Source organism: Acomys russatus, chromosome X, assembly GCF_903995435.1.
Source record: "Acomys russatus chromosome X, mAcoRus1.1, whole genome shotgun sequence".
In the NCBI taxonomy this organism is placed as follows: Eukaryota; Metazoa; Chordata; class Mammalia; order Rodentia; family Muridae; genus Acomys; species Acomys russatus.
Window position 1 is genome coordinate 83,269,731 of NC_067169.1, and position 20,822 is coordinate 83,290,552.

General features: G+C 38.4%; 1 protein-coding gene across 1 annotated transcript in view; it reads left to right on the forward strand.

Annotated features, from left to right (window-relative positions):
* Nucleotides 1-20,822, forward strand: part of Col4a5 (collagen type IV alpha 5 chain) — a 192,155-nt gene that overhangs the window by 98,196 nt on the left and 73,137 nt on the right. The window contains exons 17-22 of the mRNA XM_051142260.1: nucleotides 170-223; nucleotides 1,485-1,526; nucleotides 11,731-11,863; nucleotides 15,692-15,865; nucleotides 16,183-16,266; nucleotides 19,923-20,015. Of these exons, the coding sequence (XP_050998217.1) occupies nucleotides 170-223; nucleotides 1,485-1,526; nucleotides 11,731-11,863; nucleotides 15,692-15,865; nucleotides 16,183-16,266; nucleotides 19,923-20,015 (580 nt within the window). The remainder of the gene's footprint in view (nucleotides 1-169; nucleotides 224-1,484; nucleotides 1,527-11,730; nucleotides 11,864-15,691; nucleotides 15,866-16,182; nucleotides 16,267-19,922; nucleotides 20,016-20,822) is intronic.

The following is a 20,822-nucleotide window of genomic DNA, read 5'->3' on the forward strand; positions in this document are numbered from 1 at the left end:
TTCTTGGCATCTTTGCGGAAAATAAGATAACTACATTTGTACGGACTATCTTTTATTCTATTGATGGACTATTTTAGTTCGTGTTCTCATTACTTCTGTGGAGGAAATGTTTATTTGGCACCTTCCTACTTTGCCATGTTTACTGACCTCACCATTCTCTGTTTTAAAGGGTTTGCCTGGTGATCCTGGTTACCCTGGTGAACCAGGAAGGGATGGTGAAAAGGTAAGAATTTCTGCATTTTATGTGTCTGGTTTTATTCTTATTACCATAATCTGTTCCCCTGTTGATGCTGGATTATAAGTGAAAACATTATAATTACTTAGTGTTTGTATTCATGCAATTTTTTCTTTTATCCATTTTTTCCTTTTATGCCTTATCCTCTAAGTGTTGTTGCATTGCCCTAAGTCCCAGTGCATATGGAGAAATACATGGGATGGCATTTGCATCAGATTGTCGGTGTCTTTGCTACAAGCACATATTAGCAAAACGTTTAGGAGGAGGATTGGTCACTATTACTGTGAGGTTCTTTCACTTGAACAACTTAGAGCTGTACAATAAGGATGTCTCCTCTAAACAGTTTTCATTCTGCATGCAATTATTATTTGTTACTCTGTGGCTACTTCATTGTAGTTTTCTCACTGGACTGATGCTGCCTGACTGGGGTCACTTGTTTAGTTACTCATTTTACAAGTGACAAGCACATTGTTACTATTTTTAGAAATATTCAGTCCTCCGTGGCCTCTGTTCTCTAACTGCTTTGCATCAAAACCAAACTGAAAAAAAAATTAAAGCCAACTTGAATAATCAAGATGTCACATATTTTACTGAATGTTTCTCTCTAAACTAGATTCAAGTTTTAGTTTAGCCTAAAAGACATAATTGGAATAAAGGGAGGCATCAAATACTTAAATGGAACTGCTTTTCAATTAGGAACTTTTGAGCCTGGTGCACGCCTTTAATCCCAGTACTCGGGAGGCAGAGGCAGACTGATCGCTGTGACTTCGAGGCCAGCCTGGTCTACAAAGTGAGTCCAGGACAGCCAAGATAACATAGAGAAACCCTGTCTCAAAAAAAAAAAAAAATCAATTAGGAGCTTATGATGTAGAGTAACTTTTCTAGAAGCAGAAGTGTGAAGGATAAATCTATTCTTGAGAGTTGGCCAGTAGAATAATAGTTCAACACTGTATTCTTTCTTTATGATAAAGAATGTTGCTGTTAGGAGTCTGTCCAATGTCTTTGGCTTTTAAATAAGGCAGAGAGGTTGGTTCATTTTGGTCAAGATTATATTATAACCAGTAAATCCAAGACAACATTAAAGGTCTTTGTAGGTATAGGCTAGTATGTCATTAACATATGTTATACTTTGCATCTGATTACTTTATTAATGACTTCTGATTCTTTATGAAATGCAATCGTTTCTTGAGAAAATCAATGTTGTCATGTCATTTTTACTAATTACATGTTATACTTTTGCATTAAACAGGGCGAAAAGGGTGATATTGGCCCACCTGGACCTCCTGGACTTGTAAGTTTTTCTCCTAAGACTTCATTTTTCAAATTTTACATTGCATCGTCATTTTTTTTGCATCATCGTTTTTGTACATAAGTTATCCACTCTCCATTGTTATCCATCCTCACAGAATGTAAACGTCCAAATCATTACCAACTTCTCATGGCTTAGAAGCCGTTATAGGTTTTGTTTGGTTTTCTGGTTTTCAATCAGCAATGTTAACCTCAAAGTTGTTATATGGTTCTCTCTCTGTTACTTTTTCATAATTAAGGTCCAAAATTATGCATTGTTGTTTTGCATCATGATGGTCAATCCCTTTCTTAAGCAACCAGCAGGTGGTGCAACTGCTGCTTACAAAGGATCCAGAAGAAGAATTCCGGGGGAAGCAGGGATTGGTGGTTCCCCTGCAATGCTCAGGGCAAACATGGATTTAGCCCTAATAGGGTTTCTCAATTTGTAATTGTCTGATTCACACCCCTCTCCTTCCTGAGTGTGTGCTTTCTGGGCCTCTAGATAACAAGTAGGAAATTGCTATGTGAAAGAATAATTGAGGAGAGGTGATAGTACAGATTTTCCATCCTATTTGCATTCATTGTGGAATGTAAGCCATGTATATTTCCAAGTGTATCAAGAATAAAAAGAAAATCGCGATTGATGTTTAAGCAATATTTTTGGTTGGAATTTGGTAATTCTCCAGAAGTCACAGTACACTAAATCCACAGCGGTGAGTGCTGTTTAACTTCTTCTACACACCTTAACATTTTAGCTCTTACCCTAATAAGCATCAGATTCTGCCAAACCTAATGAGGCCATACTTAATAGATATTAGATCATTTTTATCCACTTTCATTTCAAAATCAGAGATTCAGTTCCCCAGAAAATAAGCTCTATAGAAAATGAGAAAATCAAATCAGGAGGAGAAATGGAACTTTGAAGAGTGCAGCATACTTTTTCTTTGGGGGCATTACCTCCATTTTGTATCTTAAAGATTTTAAGTCTCTTCTTTTTTTAAAATTTTTATTATTTTAATATATTTTATTAACTTATTCACATTACATGTCAATTGTTATCCCATCCCTTGTATCCTCCCGTTCCTCCCTCCCTCCCTCCCATTTTCCCCTTACTCTCCTCCCCTATGACTGTGACTGAGGGAGACCTCCTCCCCTTGTATATGCTCACAGGGTATCAAGTTTCTTAATTCTCTTCTTGTTGATTAATATTTTTACATCCATTACAGGTAAAGTAAAATATCATAGTTTGATCGTAGGTATTAATTTGTATGTGGATCAACTTAAAATTATTTATTTTTGTGAAATTCTTTAGAATCTAAGTAAGTCATGAGAAGATGTAGAAGATGGGTTTGATCAGTTGATGGGGCTATAATAAATACAATCTTCCTGAAAGAGATAGGGCCTTTTCAAGGAAGAATGATAGGTGAGCTGACATATTAAGTGCTTGGAGGAAGGTGCTACAGTTGTTTGAAAGGCACTGATGAAAATGTGCTCATTGATATACAGGGGGAGGATGTCCCTCCCAGTCACAATCATAGGGGAGGGGAGTAGGGGGTAAGCGGGAGAGAGGAATGGGGGGATACAAGGGATAGGATAACAATTGAGATGTAAAATGAATGAATTAATATTAAAAAATAAATTAAAAAAAGAAAATGTGCTCATTGTGTGAGTTGGTTATAATCAGATAGACTTGAGTGGTACTAATTCATTGCTAGAAAGAATAGGTAAAAAAGAATAGGAAAAGAAATAGTAAAACTCAGATCCAAGATGGCGGCGAGCAGTGTGGACCGCGTTTGGAGGCTCCAGTGAACAATTCAGGGAATTGCACAGATTTCTGAGCCAGGAACACCGAGGTCCGAACATCACGGCAGCAGGAGTGCTCCACGGTTCGGAGGGACCAGGGTGCGGAGGACCTGCGTGCCCCTGCACACGGGAGGAGCGTGGTTTTTCTCTGATCGGAGCGGCAGCGGTAGAGGCGGCAGCACCAGCGGCACCAGCAGCGGCGGCTGAGGTTTGCAGCTCATAGCCTTCCGGTGGAGGCGATTGGTGTGGTGGCTGGTGGGAATTGCTGCGGGAGAGGGGACTCGGGGCAGGATTTGGGTCGCGTGGAGCCTTTGGACCCAGACTGGACTCGGCGGACAGTTCGGCCCCAGAGTCCCGGGTATTGGCCCGGCCCAGCAAACAATTCTGCCTGAGGCACCAACTCAGCGTGGCCATAGCTCCCCTGCTGTGGCACGGGCTTAGTTGAGCACGCTGCTCCACACTAGGCACTACCTCAGCTCAGCGGCAGCTCCCCTGCGGTGACACAGTCTGGGCCGAGCACTTGGTTTCACCACAGGCGCTAACTCAGAGCAGCCACAGTTCTCCTGCTGTGGCGCAGGCTTGGTGACGTGCTCGGTTCCATCCTAGGCACCACCTCAGCTCAGCGGCAGCTCCCCTGCGGGGACACAGTGCGGGCGGAGCACTTGTTCCACCACTGGCGCTAACTCAGAGCAGCCGCAGTTCTCCTGCTGTGGCACAGGCTGGACAGAGCTCTCGGTTCCACCAGCTCTAAGACTCTGGTTGGACACAGTGTACAGTTTGAATCCAGAATTCCTGGCTGAGATTGGTGGTCAGTTCGGGCCCTGAGTCAATAACTGACCACAGCACGCACTTTGGGCCAAAAGGCCCTAGTGGAGCTTGGTGCGTAGTCCCAGCCCAAAAATTCTGGCTGGGCCCTGTGTGCATTTTGGGCCCAAAATCCCTAGCTGAGCTTGGCAGACGGTTCTGGCCCTGAGAATCTAGCTGAGTTCTGCCCGTGGTTCGGTCCCAGTGCTCCTGGCTGGACTTGGCAGGGAACACAGAAGGCTGTGGATACCTTGGCCTGACCCAACGCTCATTCAGAGACCCAGAACAATTGCAGGATCCACAGCAGAGAGGGACTGAGGATCACTGGCTGTGAGAGACCAGAACAACAGGGCTAACCTCCTAACATCCACACCAGTGAAGCTTTGAGCTCGCAGCCTAGGGAAATCGTAAGAAAACAAGTGAATCTATCGTCAGACACCCTCCATTCAACTCTGGAAGCTACCCAACAAAAACAAAGACGGCAAGATGTCTAAAGGACAACGAAAAAGCATACGCAAAAAACCCCAAAACAACATGGCGTCTCCAGTTTCCAGCTATCCCAAAGAAAACCACCCAGAGAACTCAAATACAACGGAAATACAAGAAAATGACCTCAAATCCTTAGTAATGAGGATGATAATGGAGGAAACAAATAAAATTCGTAATCAAATGCAGGAAGACGCAGACAAACAGGTGAGAGACATAAAAGAAGCACATAGAGTGGAACTGGAAAAATTGCAGGAAAATGCAAACAACCAGATGAAAGAAATAACTAAAACGGTTCAAGCTCTGAAGACCTATAAAGAGGCAATGGAAGAAACTCAGGAATATACAAAAAATCAGATGAAAGAAATCAAAAAATCAGTTCAAGATCTGAAAATGAAAATGGATTCAATGATAAACACACAGACAGAAGAAAAACGAGAACGTGAGACCTCAGAGAAGAAGGCGAGCAACACAGAGGTGAGCTTTTCTAACAGAATCCAAGAGATGGAAGAACGAATCTCAGGGCTAGAAGATACAATCACAGATATTGAATCAACCATTAAAGAAAATGCCAAATCTGGAAAACTCCTGACACAAAACATCCAAGAAATTAAGGACACCATGAAAAGAAGAAATTTGCGGATAATAGGCATTGAAGAAAGTGAAGACATCAGACTCCAGGGCCCAGAAACTATTCTCAACAAAATCATAGAAGAAAATTTCCCCAATCTAAAGAAAGAGATGCCTATAAACATACAAGAGGCCTACAGAACACCAAATAGAATTGACCAGAAAAGAAAAACTGCCCGCCACATAATAATCAAAACACAAAACATGCAGAACAAAGAAAAAATATTAAAAGCTGCAAGGGAAAAGGGCCAAATAACATTTAATGGTAAACCTATCAGAATTACACCTGACTTCTCAGCAGAGACCATAAAAGCCAGAAGGGCCTGGACAGAGATCCTGCAAACCCTAAGAGAACACAGATGCCAGGCCAGACTACTTTACCCAGCAAAATTATCAATAACCATTGATGGAGAAAACAAAATATTCCATGACAAAAACAAATTCAAACAGTACCTATCCACAAACCCAGCTTTACAGAAGGTACTAGAAGGAAAACTCCATCCCAAAGGGTCAAGCTACAACCAAAACTACCCAGGAAATAGATAACTATCCCATGGCAAAAACACAACTACACAAACGCTCGACTGGAAACAACATCAAAATTAAGACTCTTAACAGTCACTGGTCATTAATATCTCTCAACATCAATGGCCTCAATTCTCCAATAAAAAGACACAGACTAACCGAATGGGTACATAAACAAGACCCAACATTCTTCTGCATCCAAGAAACACATCTCACCCATAATGAAAGGCATTACCTCAGGGTAAAAAGGTTGGAAAAAAATATTCCAAGCAAAATGGCAACAAGAAGCAAGCAGGTGTAGCCATTTTAGTATTCGAACAAATAGACTTTTCAACCAAAATTAATCAAAGGGATGAGGAAGGACACTTCATACTCATCAAAGGTAAAGTCAACCAAGATGACATCACAATTCTGAACATCTATGCTCCCAATACAAGGGCACCCACATATATAAAAGATCTCCTAAAAAAGCTTAACCACACATCGATCCCCACACAATAATAGTGGGAGACTTCAACACCCCCACTCCACTGAAGGATAAGTCATTGAAACAGAAACTAAGCCGAGAAAGTAACATCATTAACCAATGCCATGGGTCAAATGGATCTAACAGATATCTATAGAACCTTTCACCCAAACAAGAAGAATACACCTTCTTCTCTGCACCCCATGGAACCTTCTCCAAAATTGATCACATCGTAGGTCACAAGCAAGCCTCAACAGATACAAGAGATTGAAATAATACCTTGTATCCTATCAGATCACCATGCTCTTAGGCTGCAATTCAACAACAACAGAAGAATAACAAAAGCCTACACGTTTGTGAAACTAAACAACTCTCTGCTAAATGACACCTGGGTCAGGAAGAAAAAAGAAAGAAATCAAGGAGTTTCTGAAATTCAATGAAAATGAAAGAAACAACATACCCAAATTTGTGGGATACATTGAAAGCAGTGCTAAGAGAAAATTCATAGCACTAAGTGCCTTTAAAAAGAAATTGGAAACATCGCACATAAGGCATCTTAACAACACAACTGGAAGACCTAGAAAAAAAGAAGCAGAAACACCCAGAGGAGTAGACGCCTGGAAATTATCAACTCAGGGCTGAAATTAACAAATTAGAAACTAAGAAAACAGTCCAAAGAATCAACAAAACCAAAAGCTGGTTCTTTGAGAAAATCAACAAGATAGACAGACATTAGCCAACTAACTAAAAGGCAGAGAGACAGTATTGAAATGAACAAAATCAGAAATGAAAAGGGAGACATAACAACAGACACTGAAGAAATTCAAAGAATCATAAGATCCTACTTTGAAGGCATATACGCCACAAAATTTGAAAATCTAAGGGAAATGAGACGATTTCTTGATCAAGTTCACTTGCCAAAGTTGAGTGAAGAACAGATAAACAAGTTAAATAGTCCCATTTCCCCTACAGAAATAGAAGCAATCATCGATGGTCTCCCAACCAAAAAAAGCCCAGGGCCAGATGGTTTCAGTGCAGAATTCTACCAGACCTTTAAGGGCGAGCTAATACCGATACTCCTTCAAGCTACTCCAAAAGATAGAAATGGATGGAAAATTACCAACTTCATTCTATGAGGCCATAGTCTCATTGATACCTAAACCTCACAAAGACTCAACAAAGAAAGAGAATTTCAGACCAATTTCTCTTATGAACATAGATGCAAAAATACTAAATAAAATACTTGCAAAACGAATACAGGAGCACATCAAAGATATCATTCATCATGACCAAGTAGGCTTCATTCCAGGCATGCAGGGATGGTTTATATACGGAAATCCATCAATGTAATCCATCATATAAACAAACTGAAAATAAAAAACCACATGATCATCTCCTTGGATGCAGAGAAAGCATTTGATAAAATTCAACACCCATTCATGTTTAAAGTTTTAGAGAGATCGGGGATACAAGGCACTTTCCTCAACATAATAAAGGCTATATACAGCAAGCCAATAGCCAAAATCAAAGTAAATGGTGAGATACTCAAGGAAATTCCTCTCAAATCGGGAACAAGGCAAGGCTGCCCACTCTCTCCATATCTCTTCAATATAGTACTCGAAGTTCTAGCCAGAGCAATAAGACAACAAAGGAGATCAAGGGTATCCAAATGGGAAAGGAGGAAGTCAAATTATCCCTCTTTGCAGATGATATGATAGTGTACATAAGTGACCCTCAAAACTCCACCAGAGAACTCCTAAAGCTGATAAACACCTTCAGCAAATTGGCTGGATACAAAATTAACTCAAAAAAGTCTGTAGCCTTCCTATACACAAATGACAAGCTTACAGAGGAAGAAATTAGGAAAACCACACCCTTCACATTAGCCACAAGCAATATAAAATATCTAGGAGTTACCCTAACTAAGCAAGTGAAGGACTTGTATGAAAAAAATTTCAAAACTCTGAAGAAAGAGATTGAAGATGACCTGAGAAGATGGCGTGATCTTCCTTGCTCATGGATCGGGAGAATTAACATAGTAAAAATGGCCATCCTACCAAAAGCAATCTACAGATTCAATGCAATCCCTATCAAAATAACTCACAATTTTTTAAAGACATTGAAAGTTCAATTCTGAACTTCATATGGAAAAACAAAAACCCAGAATAGCTAAAACAATCTTGTACAATAAAGATGCTCCGGAGGAATCTCCATACCTGATCTCAAACTGTACTATAAAGCAATAGTAATTAAAACAGCATGGTACTGGCACAGCAACAGGCTGGTTGATCAGTGGAATCGAATCGAAGACCCAGATATGAATCCACACACATATGGTCACTTGATTTTTGACAAAGAAGCCAAGTCCATTCAATGGAAAAAGGATAGCATCTTCAACAAATGGTGCTGGTCTAACTGGAGGTCTATGTGTAAAAAAATGAAACTGGACCCATATTTGTCACCTTGCACAAAACTCAAATCCAAGTGGATTAAAGACCTCAACATAAACCAGAGACACTAACTCACTTAGAAGAAAAAGTGGGAAAGAGTCTGGAACATATTGGCACAGGAGACAACTTCCTGACAGAACACCAACGGCCCAGGCCTTAATGTCAACCATTAATAAATGGGACCTCATGAGGCTGAGAAGCTTCTGTAAGGCAGGAGGACACTGTCAAGAGAACAAAGCGACAGCCTACAGACTGGGAAAAAATCTTCACCAACCCTACATCTGACAAAGGTCTAATATCCAAATATATAAAGAACTCAAGAAATTAAACACCACCAAACCGAATAACCCAATTGAGAAATGGGGCTTGGAACTAAACAGAGATTCTCAACAGAGGAGTATCAAATGGCTGAGAAACACTTAAAGAATGCTCAAACCTCCTTAGTCATCAGGGAAATGCAAATCAAAACAACTCTGAGATTCCATCTACACCCATCAGAATGGCTAAGATCAAAATTCAAAGCGACACCACATGCTGGCGAGGATGTGGGGAGAGAGGAACACTCCTTCATTGCTGGTGGGAATGCAAACTAGTACAGCCACTTTGGAAATCTATCTGGTGCTATCTCAGAAAAATGGGAATAGGGCTTCCTCAAGACCCAGCTATTCCACTCCTTGGAATATACCCAGAAGATGCTCCAGCACACAACAAGAAAATTTGCTCAACCATGTTCATAGCAGCCTTATTCATAATAGCCAGAACATGGAAACAGCCTAAGTGTCCCTCAGTAGAAGAGTGGATAAAGAAACTGTGGTACATATACACTATGGAATACTACTCAGCTATTAAAACAAGGAATTCACGAAATTTGTGGATAAATGGATTGAGCTAGAAATGATCATAATGAGTGAGTTAACCCAGAAGCAGAAAGAATCAAATGGTATATACTCACTTATATCTGCATACTAGCCCAAGGGCATGTCCCACGAAAGCCTTCACTACCAGGAAACTGGGATAGAGGGGAAGGCATCCTATTGGGACTCTAAATGAGAGACGCATGGGAGAACAGCAAAATAAAAGGATCCAGAGGGTCCTAGAAATCTACAAGTAGAACAATATGATAGGCAGATTTGGGCCCAGGGGTCCCGCTCAAACTAAGGCACCAGCCAAGGACAATACAGGAGGTAAACTTTAAACCCCTTCCCAGATCTAGCCAATGGTCAGAATATTCTCCACAGTTGAGTGGAGAGTGTGATACGACTTTCTCACATACTCTGGTGCCTCACATTTGACCATGTCCCCTGGAGGGGGAGACCTGGTGGCACTCAGAGGAAGGACAGCAAGTAGCCAAGAAGAGACTTGATACCCTATGAGAATATATAGGGGGACGTAATCCCCCTCAGGAACAGTCATAGGGGAAGGGAATAAAGGGAAAATGGGGGGGGGAGGAATGGGAGGATACAAGGGATGGGATAAACATTGAGATGTAACAAGAATAAATCAATAAAAAAAAAAAAAAAAAAAAAAAAAAAAAAAAAAGAAATAGTAAAACTGATACTGAAAGAAGTAGTTTGACCAAATTTAGGGCTCCAAGTAGATTTTTTTATTTTTTTTCTGTTTTTTCCCTCATTTTATTTATTTAATTACTTTACAGCCTGATCCAGCCACCTCCCTTCTCTCCTCCCAGTCCTGCCCTCCTGCGCCCCTTCCCTTATTTCTCTTTCCTTCTATTCAGATAAGGGGAGGCCCCTAAGGGGTACCAAGCCACTCTGGCACCTCAAATCTCAGCAGGACTAAGCTCATCCTCTCCTGCTGAGGCCAGACAAGGCAGCCCAGCTAGGGGAAAGGGATTCAGAGGCAGGTAACAGAGTCAGAGAGAGCCCTTACTCCCATTGTTAGGGGACCATTATGTTGACCAAGCTGCACATCTGCTACATATGTGTAGGGAGTCTAGGTCTGACCCATGCAAGCTCTTTGGTTGGTGGTTCAGTCTTTGTGAGCCCTCATGGGCCCAAGTTAGTTTATTCTGTAGGTCTTCTTGTGGTGTCCTTGGCCCCTCCAGCTCCCCCAATCCTTCCTCCTACTCTTCCACAAAACTCCCTCACCTCAAACAAGCCTATTGTTTGGCTGTGTGTCTCTGAACCTGTTTCCATAAGCTGCTAGATGAAGCCTCTTCGAAGACAGTTGTGCTAAGCTCATGTCTGCAAGGATAGCAGAATATCATTAATGGTGTCAGGGGTTGGTTTTCTCCCATGGGGTGGGTCTCAAGTTGGACAAGTCATTGCTTTTCCATTCCCTCAATCTCTGCTCCATCTTTATCCTTATACTTGCTGTAGGCAGGGCAAATTTTGGGTCAAAGACTTTATGGGTGAATTGATGTCCCCCTACCTCCATTGGAAGCCCTATCTGGCTACAGGACATAGCAACTTCAGGCCCATTAACCCCTGCTGCTAGGAGTCTCAGCTAGGGTAACCCCAATAAACTCTTGAGAGCCTCCCATGTTTCAGAGATGCTCTTGTACCAATTTCTGATTTCTGTTCTCTGTCCGGACACCTCCCCTCATGCCCAGCTCTGGTGTCCCCAAGCAGTATCACATACAGTAAGAAGTAGGCAAGTAGTGTCCTTAAGACAAGTAGTTTATGTTGGTTTGAAGAAATAAGCTTAAAGGCCAAGTCCAAGTGTGAGTTGACAGTAATTGTGGTATTTTTGGTAAAGAATTGTGAAGCTTTGAGTGACTGGAAAATTGTGAGTTACATGTGAAGAGATAACAAAAAACTCTTCTAGCTTTGTAATCCTTGGGCTCAATAACTCAATAATGTTGTTGATATTACATGTTTCCTAATTACCTGGAGGACAAAAGTAATGAAAGTGACTTAATCTATCTAACAGTCTTTATGAGACTCAATTTAAGTGATATTGTTAAGATTTTATATCTAAGAACTATGTAAAAATGAAGTATTATAATCATATGTAGCTGCTTAATTACATTTCAAAGAGCAGGCTTCTTCTTCATTGAATTCCTGAATTTCTTTTTTCATAAAAAGGTAATTCCTACGCCTGGGACTGATGTGACTATGGGAGAAAAAGGAAATATTGGGCTGCCTGGTTTGCCTGGAGAAAAAGGAGAGCGAGGATTTCCTGGAATTCAAGGTCCACCTGGCTTTCCTGGACCTCCAGGTAGATGAGATTGTATTGTATCTCTGTGTATAGTATCCTTACCAGTCCATACTACAATTTTAACATATTGTGCATGACAATGGATGACATGGATATTCTACGCTCTACTTCCTGTATGTTAGTGTATGGTTTATGTTTGTGTGGGGATGAACTCACACTTGTGAGCAGTTGTGGAAGCCATAAGTTGACATTGGGAAGTCTTTCTGCACTTTTCCCCCTCATACAGTCTCTCAATGAAACTGTAGCTTGCTGTTTAAGCTATGCTTCCTGGCCAGTTAGCCCCCAAGATCTGTTCTACCAGAACTGAGGTCATAAAACCACTCCAGGCCTTGAAGTGGTTTCTGTGGGTCTGATCACAGGTCCCCATGCTTTCCCAGTAGAACTTTACCCACTAAGACATCTCCCCTATCCAAACGAGGACTTTTTAAATGACCAACTGTGCCAACTGTGTATTATTATGTTTCCCACCAAATTCTTTACATGTATTTTTAAAAGCCTACTATAATGCCATAAATATCACTGGTACATTCTATTAGAAATATATTGTACCAAACAATCATTGATCCTGTAGAAGAATCATCACACTTTTCATGCTGACAGGGGTAGGATATTGACTACCAAATGCCCAGCATTTCTACATTTACTACATAAAATTGTTAACCAGCACTGACCACTTAGAATTCAGAATCTATAAATTAGAAATCTCCATGATGATTTGACCATGCAATAAAACATTAAGGTTCTTTATTGAGTTTTATATCATTCCATTAGAAGATACACTGTATATTGTGATACTTATAATTTGACCACAAATTAAAGTGCCCTCATGTATCCTGTTTATTAAAAGATTTTAAGCAAAATTCACAAAAGCATCTGCTTCAGTGTCTAGCATATGAATATGTTCAGTGGATGATAGTTCTTTGCTTTCAAATATGTGTAACTATGGAAATGCTGCCATAATGAGGAAAGTGACACCTTCTCAGAAAGACGCTAATAAGTGCGAGTTTCATTATGGTCTAAACATGCACTTTTTATTCCCTATCTCAAAACAGTGAGGTAAATATTTGTTATGTCTTGAAAATTAACATAAAGAAATTTCCCAGGATTTAGTAAAGCAGTTCAGGAGTTGAGGAAAAATATGATGCCTAAGAGAGAAACACTATTTCCAAAAACTATCTTGTGTGAGTTGAAGTACAAAAGAATGAGACAAGAAGCAGTATTTAAGAAACAGTATTTGAAAACAAGTAATTGCTGTGGCCTTCCATCTGTTTACACACACACACACACACACACACACACACACACACACACACACACACACTCAACCCTCCATGAAGAAGATCATTAAAAAATAACCAAAAATAAAGTAAGAACAAAATTACAAAGCCCCATGACTAGACTCATAGACTCATTTTATGGGAATTTCAGAATTTAAGAATTAGGAAAATAACTCTTCAAAACCTACCTAAGGATAAAAAGGCACACTGCCTTCGGAACAGTAAGAGTTTGTGGGAGATAATGGAGCATATTTTCACAGTAATAAGGACAAATAACTATGAATTTTGGAGCCGTATTTTACTAAACTGCCATCCTGGTGTGAAGATGGGTTACTTAGGAGGTTTACCACCTCCAGACCTTTTTTAAAGTCATTACTACAGATTTTACTTTGACATTAAGGGAACAAATTCAGAATAAAGTAGGGTGGGAGGTAGGATAAAAGAATCAGGGACTAAGAATGATATTAGTGGACTGTATTAACTCTATGTTCAAACATGATTTAAGTAACCACCCAAGACCGTATGTGTGAATATTCTTTACATGGTAAGGGCAGATACAGAAGGTATGAGGAGTCAGCCAGTGATAGTTGTTAGTTTTTCCTTAATAGTATGTGAGAACATAAATATGATTCACATTAAGTTTTTAGAAGAATACAGATTTAATGGCTTTATAAGCGACTCAGTGGATCAAATGTTTGTTGCACAAACACGAGGCCCTAGGTTTGAATCCATAATGGTGTTGTAAAAAATCTAGGGACAATGGTGTATGCCTTTAATCCTAGTACAAGTGAGACAGACAAGAGGATTCTGGGTGCTTACTGGCTAGCTAGTCTAGCCTAATTGTTAAGCTCCAGGTCCAGTGAGGGAGTCTGTTTCACAATATAACATGGAGAGTGATATGTATACATGTGGGCGGGAGGATTTAAAGATTTAAGTACATAGTTCAAAACTTATAGGAACCATTATTAGAGAAGAATGGGAATAAAATGTAACTTTAAATTTAACTCTGCTCAGGCAAAAACAACAACAACAAAAAAGATCAATCTACAGCTGAAACTAAAATTAAACCAAAAGAAATATAAACCTAGCTATATAGAAAATAAAATATAAGATGACAAAGAAGATACTGAAAAGTAAATCATTAACTCTAACAAGTGTTAAAAGATCAAACACCAGCTAGATGATACTAAAATAAAATTGAGATAAAATACTCTTAAAGTATGCAGTAAATCTGAAAAGAAACTTGAAAGTAAAATAAAAAAATATTAATAAATGATTGATAGAAAAAACTCCCTTAATTCTAATGCCAAGTGAAAGAAAATTCAGTGGAAAAAAAAACATTAACAGCCACATGCCTTTAATCCCAGCCCTTGGGAGGCAGAGGCAGGAGGATCTCTGAGTTCAAGGCCAGAGAGAAACCATGTCTCAAAAAACCAAAAGAAAAAATGCATTAATGATATAGGCATATTCTATCAATAAATAATGATACAGTGGTTAAAGTCATAACCTTTACACATCTAATGAATCACCTTGAATGATACAGTATAATTGATAACTATCTTTTTCATGATATAATGTTGAAGGGTCCATCTTATAAATGTATCCATAGCTGCTATGTGTTCATGATTTGCAATGGCTACGTCATATCTGAATGGTAGCCTTTCATGGCACACCTCGATATGTTTTTTTTCATGCAGCCTTAGTTTTTGTTAAACCTTCTCTCCAACTCCACATTACCCCGACTCCCCTGCCTTATTGAAGCTTTTTAATGCTCAATAGCCACTCCTCTTTTACTATAATTTTCTGGTATTTCTAGGGGGAAGAAAGAGTATTTATTAGTAATTTCTAAAATTAATTAAATTAGTTTTGTTTGTTTCTTTGTTTTTTTTCTAAGACAGAGTTTCTCTGTGTAGCCCTGGCTGTCCTGGAACTCATTATATAGACCAGGCTGGCTTCGAACTCACAGAGATCTGCCTGTCTCTGTCACCTGAGTGCTGGGTTTAAAAAATGTGTGCCACCACTGCCCGGCTATTACTTTAAATAATTATACCTTATACTTAAACTGTTACATCATTTAAAGTAGTCTTTCCTTGCAAATGTTAATTTTCGTAGAAAACCTTAAGACACAAACCAACTGAACAGGGACTAAGTTGGGGAGGAAGGGGGTTAAAGCAGGAAAAACAAGAGCAATTAATGGGGCAAAGAAAGCCAAAATAGTGCACATGTGTTTTCTGTGCAGAATCTAATTTAGCTCTATATAGTATGTCATGGAAGCAGGAAATTGAGTGAAGAAAGAGGATAAGAGAGGATGAGATAAGACAGATTGATAAGGTTATGTGCGGATGGATATGAACATATGTGTATGTGCCATAATGCAACCTATTTTTGTATACTAAAAGGATAGTTTTAAAATTTCAAAAAGAATGTCCAACCAGCATTATATTAAAGGTACATTTTATGATTCCTCATGTCCCCTTGAGAATCAAAATAATTGTGTGCAAAATAAGATCATTTTGGTCACTTTAATGGGTACTTTTTTTTTCTTACTTAGGGACAGCAGTCAGGGGTCCTCCTGGTCCCCCTGGATATCCTGGAGAAAGAGGGCAGAAAGGTGATGAAGGTGCCCCTGGAATTTGTATACCTGGATCTCCGGGACTTGATGGACAGCCTGGGGCTCCTGGCCTTCCAGGGCCTCCTGGGCCTCCTGGCCCCCATTTGCCACCCAGTAAGCAGTGATCTTGTATCCTGACAAATTTTGCTATTCTTTTGCCTTACTTCTTTTATTCTTTTGCCTGAAAAGTAAATCAGACTGAAATATAGCATCATCATTTATGTTCCTGTTATTCTTAATTTGGAGTTTTGGCAATTCATTGCTCTTCAACAGTGTTCATTATCAACAATATATCTCCATATTGCTTATTTAGTTGTATTTTTATAGATAAGTAATTGCAAATCAGTATTTTTCTAGTCTTTCTGTATTTTTTCCCTCTAGTCTTCTCAACATTTGACAGCAATTATCTTGCTATTTATCTTTAACCTCAGGTGATGAGATCTGTAAAGCAGGCCCCCCAGGGCCCCCAGGATCTCCAGGCGATAAAGGACTCCAAGGAGAACAAGGAGTGAAAGGTTTGATCTCAAGCATCCATTCCTTCCTTCTTTCAAATCATTAGCAGAATGCCCTGTATTGTAACTTCTATTGCCAAGCTCACACTCTAAGATCATCTCCTTAACAATAGTGTATATTTTCATAACACTAATTTCATATCTCTTTCTAGCTTACAACTTCTAATAACTTGACTCCAACATGAGTCCTATCGAGACCTACTTTAGACTAGTCTTAACTTAATGATATCTTTTCTTTCCTTTTAAATTAGCATAAATTACATGACCAATCAATGAAATCTATTCTACTATGAAACTTGACTTCTTTGTTGCTTTATCACTTTATTTTATTTATTTGTAACTGATGTATTGCGTGAGTAGTTTCAGATTTCCATTTTTTTTTCAGATTCTGCATCTTCATTTCTCTTTTTAAACTTAAAATTTTTCCTTCCTTGTTATCATTTTAAGATTCTCAACTTGTTTTCTTCTTCATTGACAAATTAAATTAGTAGCAATGACTTTCATGGATCTTTGCCACCACATGCACTGGCCTATTTGTATTTGTGCCCACACTATACCTTCTTAACTAATTATAGTTACTCTTTGTACTTAAAGTCTGGTAGTCTGTATGTCCATTTGTTTCCCCAAGTTTGACCCCAAATTTCTTGCCTAGTTTTTCCACTTTTACTGAAAGTAATAAAATAATTTCAATGCTTCGAGTTTTAGGAAAGTAAATGACCATAGTATAGACCTTGTTCTTCATGGGAAGAAAAACAAGCAGATGAAAAATATGGAGGCTCTGTTTGTATAAAGATATTGGATAAGTAATCCAGCAGACAGACATGGCAGATAAAAATGCAACCATTTTATCGAATGCATAATGTATTACCACATAGTGGAGTGTGGTAATAAATCAATAGTATGAGGCAGATGACTTGTAAAAGACTACATTTTCATCATGCTGAAGTTGAATGGGACTAGGAAATCAACATATAAGTGACTAATAATATCAATGATGAAGGGAGAATTTTGGTCATTAGAGTTTCTATAGTTGAAAAACAACAATGGATTTCTATGCCATTTTCTAGTCTTGGTTTAATTCCGCATGGAATTTATAATATACATGAGATTTTGTTTGTTGTTTTGTGAGAGTTTCTTAAATCTTCATCTATTTATGGTAGACTGAATTTAGTTATTAGTAAGTCGTGGTGTGTTTGGAATTATATTAAGGTTTGATTAGTTTGTTTGTAGCATTAGTTTGTATTTTGTTTAAGAGTGATGCTACTATTTGGATATACTACAGCAGTGGCATTAGAAGAAGATTCAGACCTATGATGCACTAATTGAATAATTTGAGGGTGTTAATGGTGGCTTTTTATAGAGTTAATTATAGTTGTGTTCTTAGCAAATTATGAAGTAGAGGTTTTATTGAATTTAATAATATGAGAGATTGAGTAATGTATGAAGGTAAAGAAATTATTCTTGATTAAGACACAATAGGTATGACTATGTGATAAAGCTTTGGAAGTTGAACAATAGTGTGGATTCTTTGTCCTTATTTGTATTTTTTATTATAACTGGATTACTCAAGTATAAGCATATTTTTAAAATCTATTTTTATTTTAGTTTCTTATATCTTTTTCTCCTTTCTCCACCCCAATCCCTTCTAACACCCCAATACCAGGTAGGAGAGAAAGAAGGTTAGTGGGGAGAAGGGGTATAGCTCTTTTAGGCTACTTTCTGCTGTTTAGTTATCCAGTTTTTTGGGGAAATATTAATCTCCATTGTCGAGATATTCAGCCAGCAACAGCAAATGCAGAAGCAGCCTTTTCTTCCTCCTCCAAGCATTCTTCTACCAGTTCTCCTTCCTCTTTCTCTCTGGGCTTTCGTATTTATACCTTCTCAGAGTCCATTCCAGCTGGCAAAAACCACGCCTCTATACAAGGCAGTCATTGGCTGACAGAGATCATGCACCTTCTCATGAGGCTGTTACCAGCTGTGGATGAACTGGAGCAGCCCCCATATCTCATGACAGTTTTGAAAGAAACCAAAACTTCCACAACACTCAAGTAATAATAGTACTCAAGCAAAAAGTAATAAAAATTAAAGACATAGGTACTACAATTAAGGAAGTAAATATAATTGTTTATCATTTATTTATTTATTCAATGGAAATTGTCAAAGGATTACATTTGGGTATCTTGACAGTTTGGAGAACTGTTTTTTTTTTTTTTTTTTTTTTTTTTTTTTTTTTTTTAGCCAGGTTTAGTTTAAAAGGTTTTAAGATGTGTTTTGCTTAATTATTAGGTTATTAGTAAATAGCAATGAGTTATAGTTGAAAAAAATCCTAGAAAATTAGAGGAACAGTGGTAGATAAAAAAATTCAGCTGTAAGATTAAAGTCATTATATTACTTTGTTTGGATAATGTTAAGCCTAGAATGATGATAATGAGAGAACTAGTTTAAGGAATGCACATGTAGTTATTTGTGGGGCATTTTTTTGAGACAATGTTGTTTGACATCTGAAATATTGTGAAGTGATGCCAAATAGTGACTGACTTAATTAAAAATGGGAGCAATTTTCTTAAAATTAATTAATGCAAAGAATCCACATTGTTCTAAACTGTTGAAAAAATGAATTCATGTGCTGTATACAGGAGTTGAGAGAAGGGAAAGAATATGATCAAAATACACTGTATGAAAAAATTAAATAAAAATATGAATAATTTACCAGTTAATGAAAGATGGAATAGCTAGATTTGTAAGACTGGCTCATATTCTTTGAGATGATATTAAGGGTAGAATAGTTTTTATATCTTTAATCAAAATGTGTAGTTTGGCCATGAATTCCCTTGTAATTTGCAAGACCAAATATCTAATGGTGTAGGACTAACAGATAAATGTGCAATTCATTATTTTAAGTCTGTTCATTGTGGGCAAATGGAGCTTGCTATAATGATGGCTCTTCTGTGTAGTGCCCACCAGTTTCTCATTTAACTCACAGTGAAAGCTACAATCTAGCATGGCCTGTATGTTTCATCAAAAGCCCTTCCCTTACAACTCCATAACATCCCTCTACATTTCCCTTACAACTCTCTAGCGTTGTCCCACTTCCTCATTCTGCTTCAGCAGAGAGATCTCCCTGCTGTTCCTTGTCTATACATAGACTATGCTATCCTTGTTATGCAAATGCCATGCCTTTCATTTGTTTAAGTAGGTATCTGGACACAGAGATCTGTGTTAACCTCACCCTACTTAAAATTGCAACCTTTCTCCCACCTACTCATCCCTAAAACACTCAGTCACATTTACCTAACTCCATTTTCCCCTACAATCATATTTTCATACTTATTTAAAAGTTTACTACAGTAAACTATTCAATATGTAATTTAATAATTTATTACCTTTATTGTATATTAGTACTTTCTGTTGGTAGAAAGTTAGCTCCATAAAACATGGAATTTTGTCCGTTTTCTTTTATCTGTGTATCACAAATGGCCTAAAGCAGTTCTCTGTATACAGCAGGCACTTGCTATTTATTTGTCTAAGAATTTATTTTACACGTAGGCTTCTCTAACCACATTGTTGGGTAGGAACGCTATTGCTTACAGCTGACTTCTTTAGGAACCTATCTAAAGAAGCGCTAAGTAACCAGTCCAGTAATATTTGTTTGTTTGTAGGTGAAAAGGGCGATACTTGCTTCAACTGCATTGGAACTGGCATTTCAGGGCCTCCAGGCCAACCTGGTTTGCCAGGTCTCCCAGGTGCCCCAGGTAAAATAGTCTTCATATAGTCAAGCTTCTAAAATATTTTTTTGGCTCTTTGAGTATGCTAATGGTCTTATAATGTTAGTTTTCCATTTTAGAGTTAATCATTTGTGTATACAAATTATTGAATATGAAATACCTCTCTTATGAAATAAAGTGTGCTTTTGTTCATAATACCTGGAGCTACCAACATTTTCTATTATAGCATTTGGTATTATTCAAAGAATTACATTGTCTCCAAAAGTGAAATGATAGAGTCAGATCTTTCTCTAGAAAACTAGAGAGGATATTCATACAGTCTGGACCCCAAGTATAGTTTCCAGAGGCAAAGCCAATTGGAGATAAATCACATACTGTCATTAAGGAACAAGGTTTCTATTAAAGTCTTGGCAACCAGCTGCCTATGTTCTTCTTTCTACATATAAGGCCTCCCTCCAAATTTGAGTCATTTTTCAGAACCACAACTATTCCACTCAATTAACTTTTTATATATGCCACTATTACATATTCTTGAGGTTACATATAATGTGTGTGTTCAGACTGATAATTGATTCCAGTCTGCTTGTACCAGTCCACTGTGTCTACCAAAGACACAAATTCATTAGGAGTTTGGAAATAATTTTAGCAAGTTTCAAAGCTGCCACTAGGGGCTAGTAATACAGCCTGTACTTCCAGTTTAGTTTGTCTTAAACTTGGAAATAAATAAGAATCACACAAAGGGCTTGCTAAAATCCAGACTGCTGGGTCCCATTCCCAAGTTCTGATTCAGTAGCACTGGACTAAGCGATTCTTACCAGTATCCAGGTATTAATT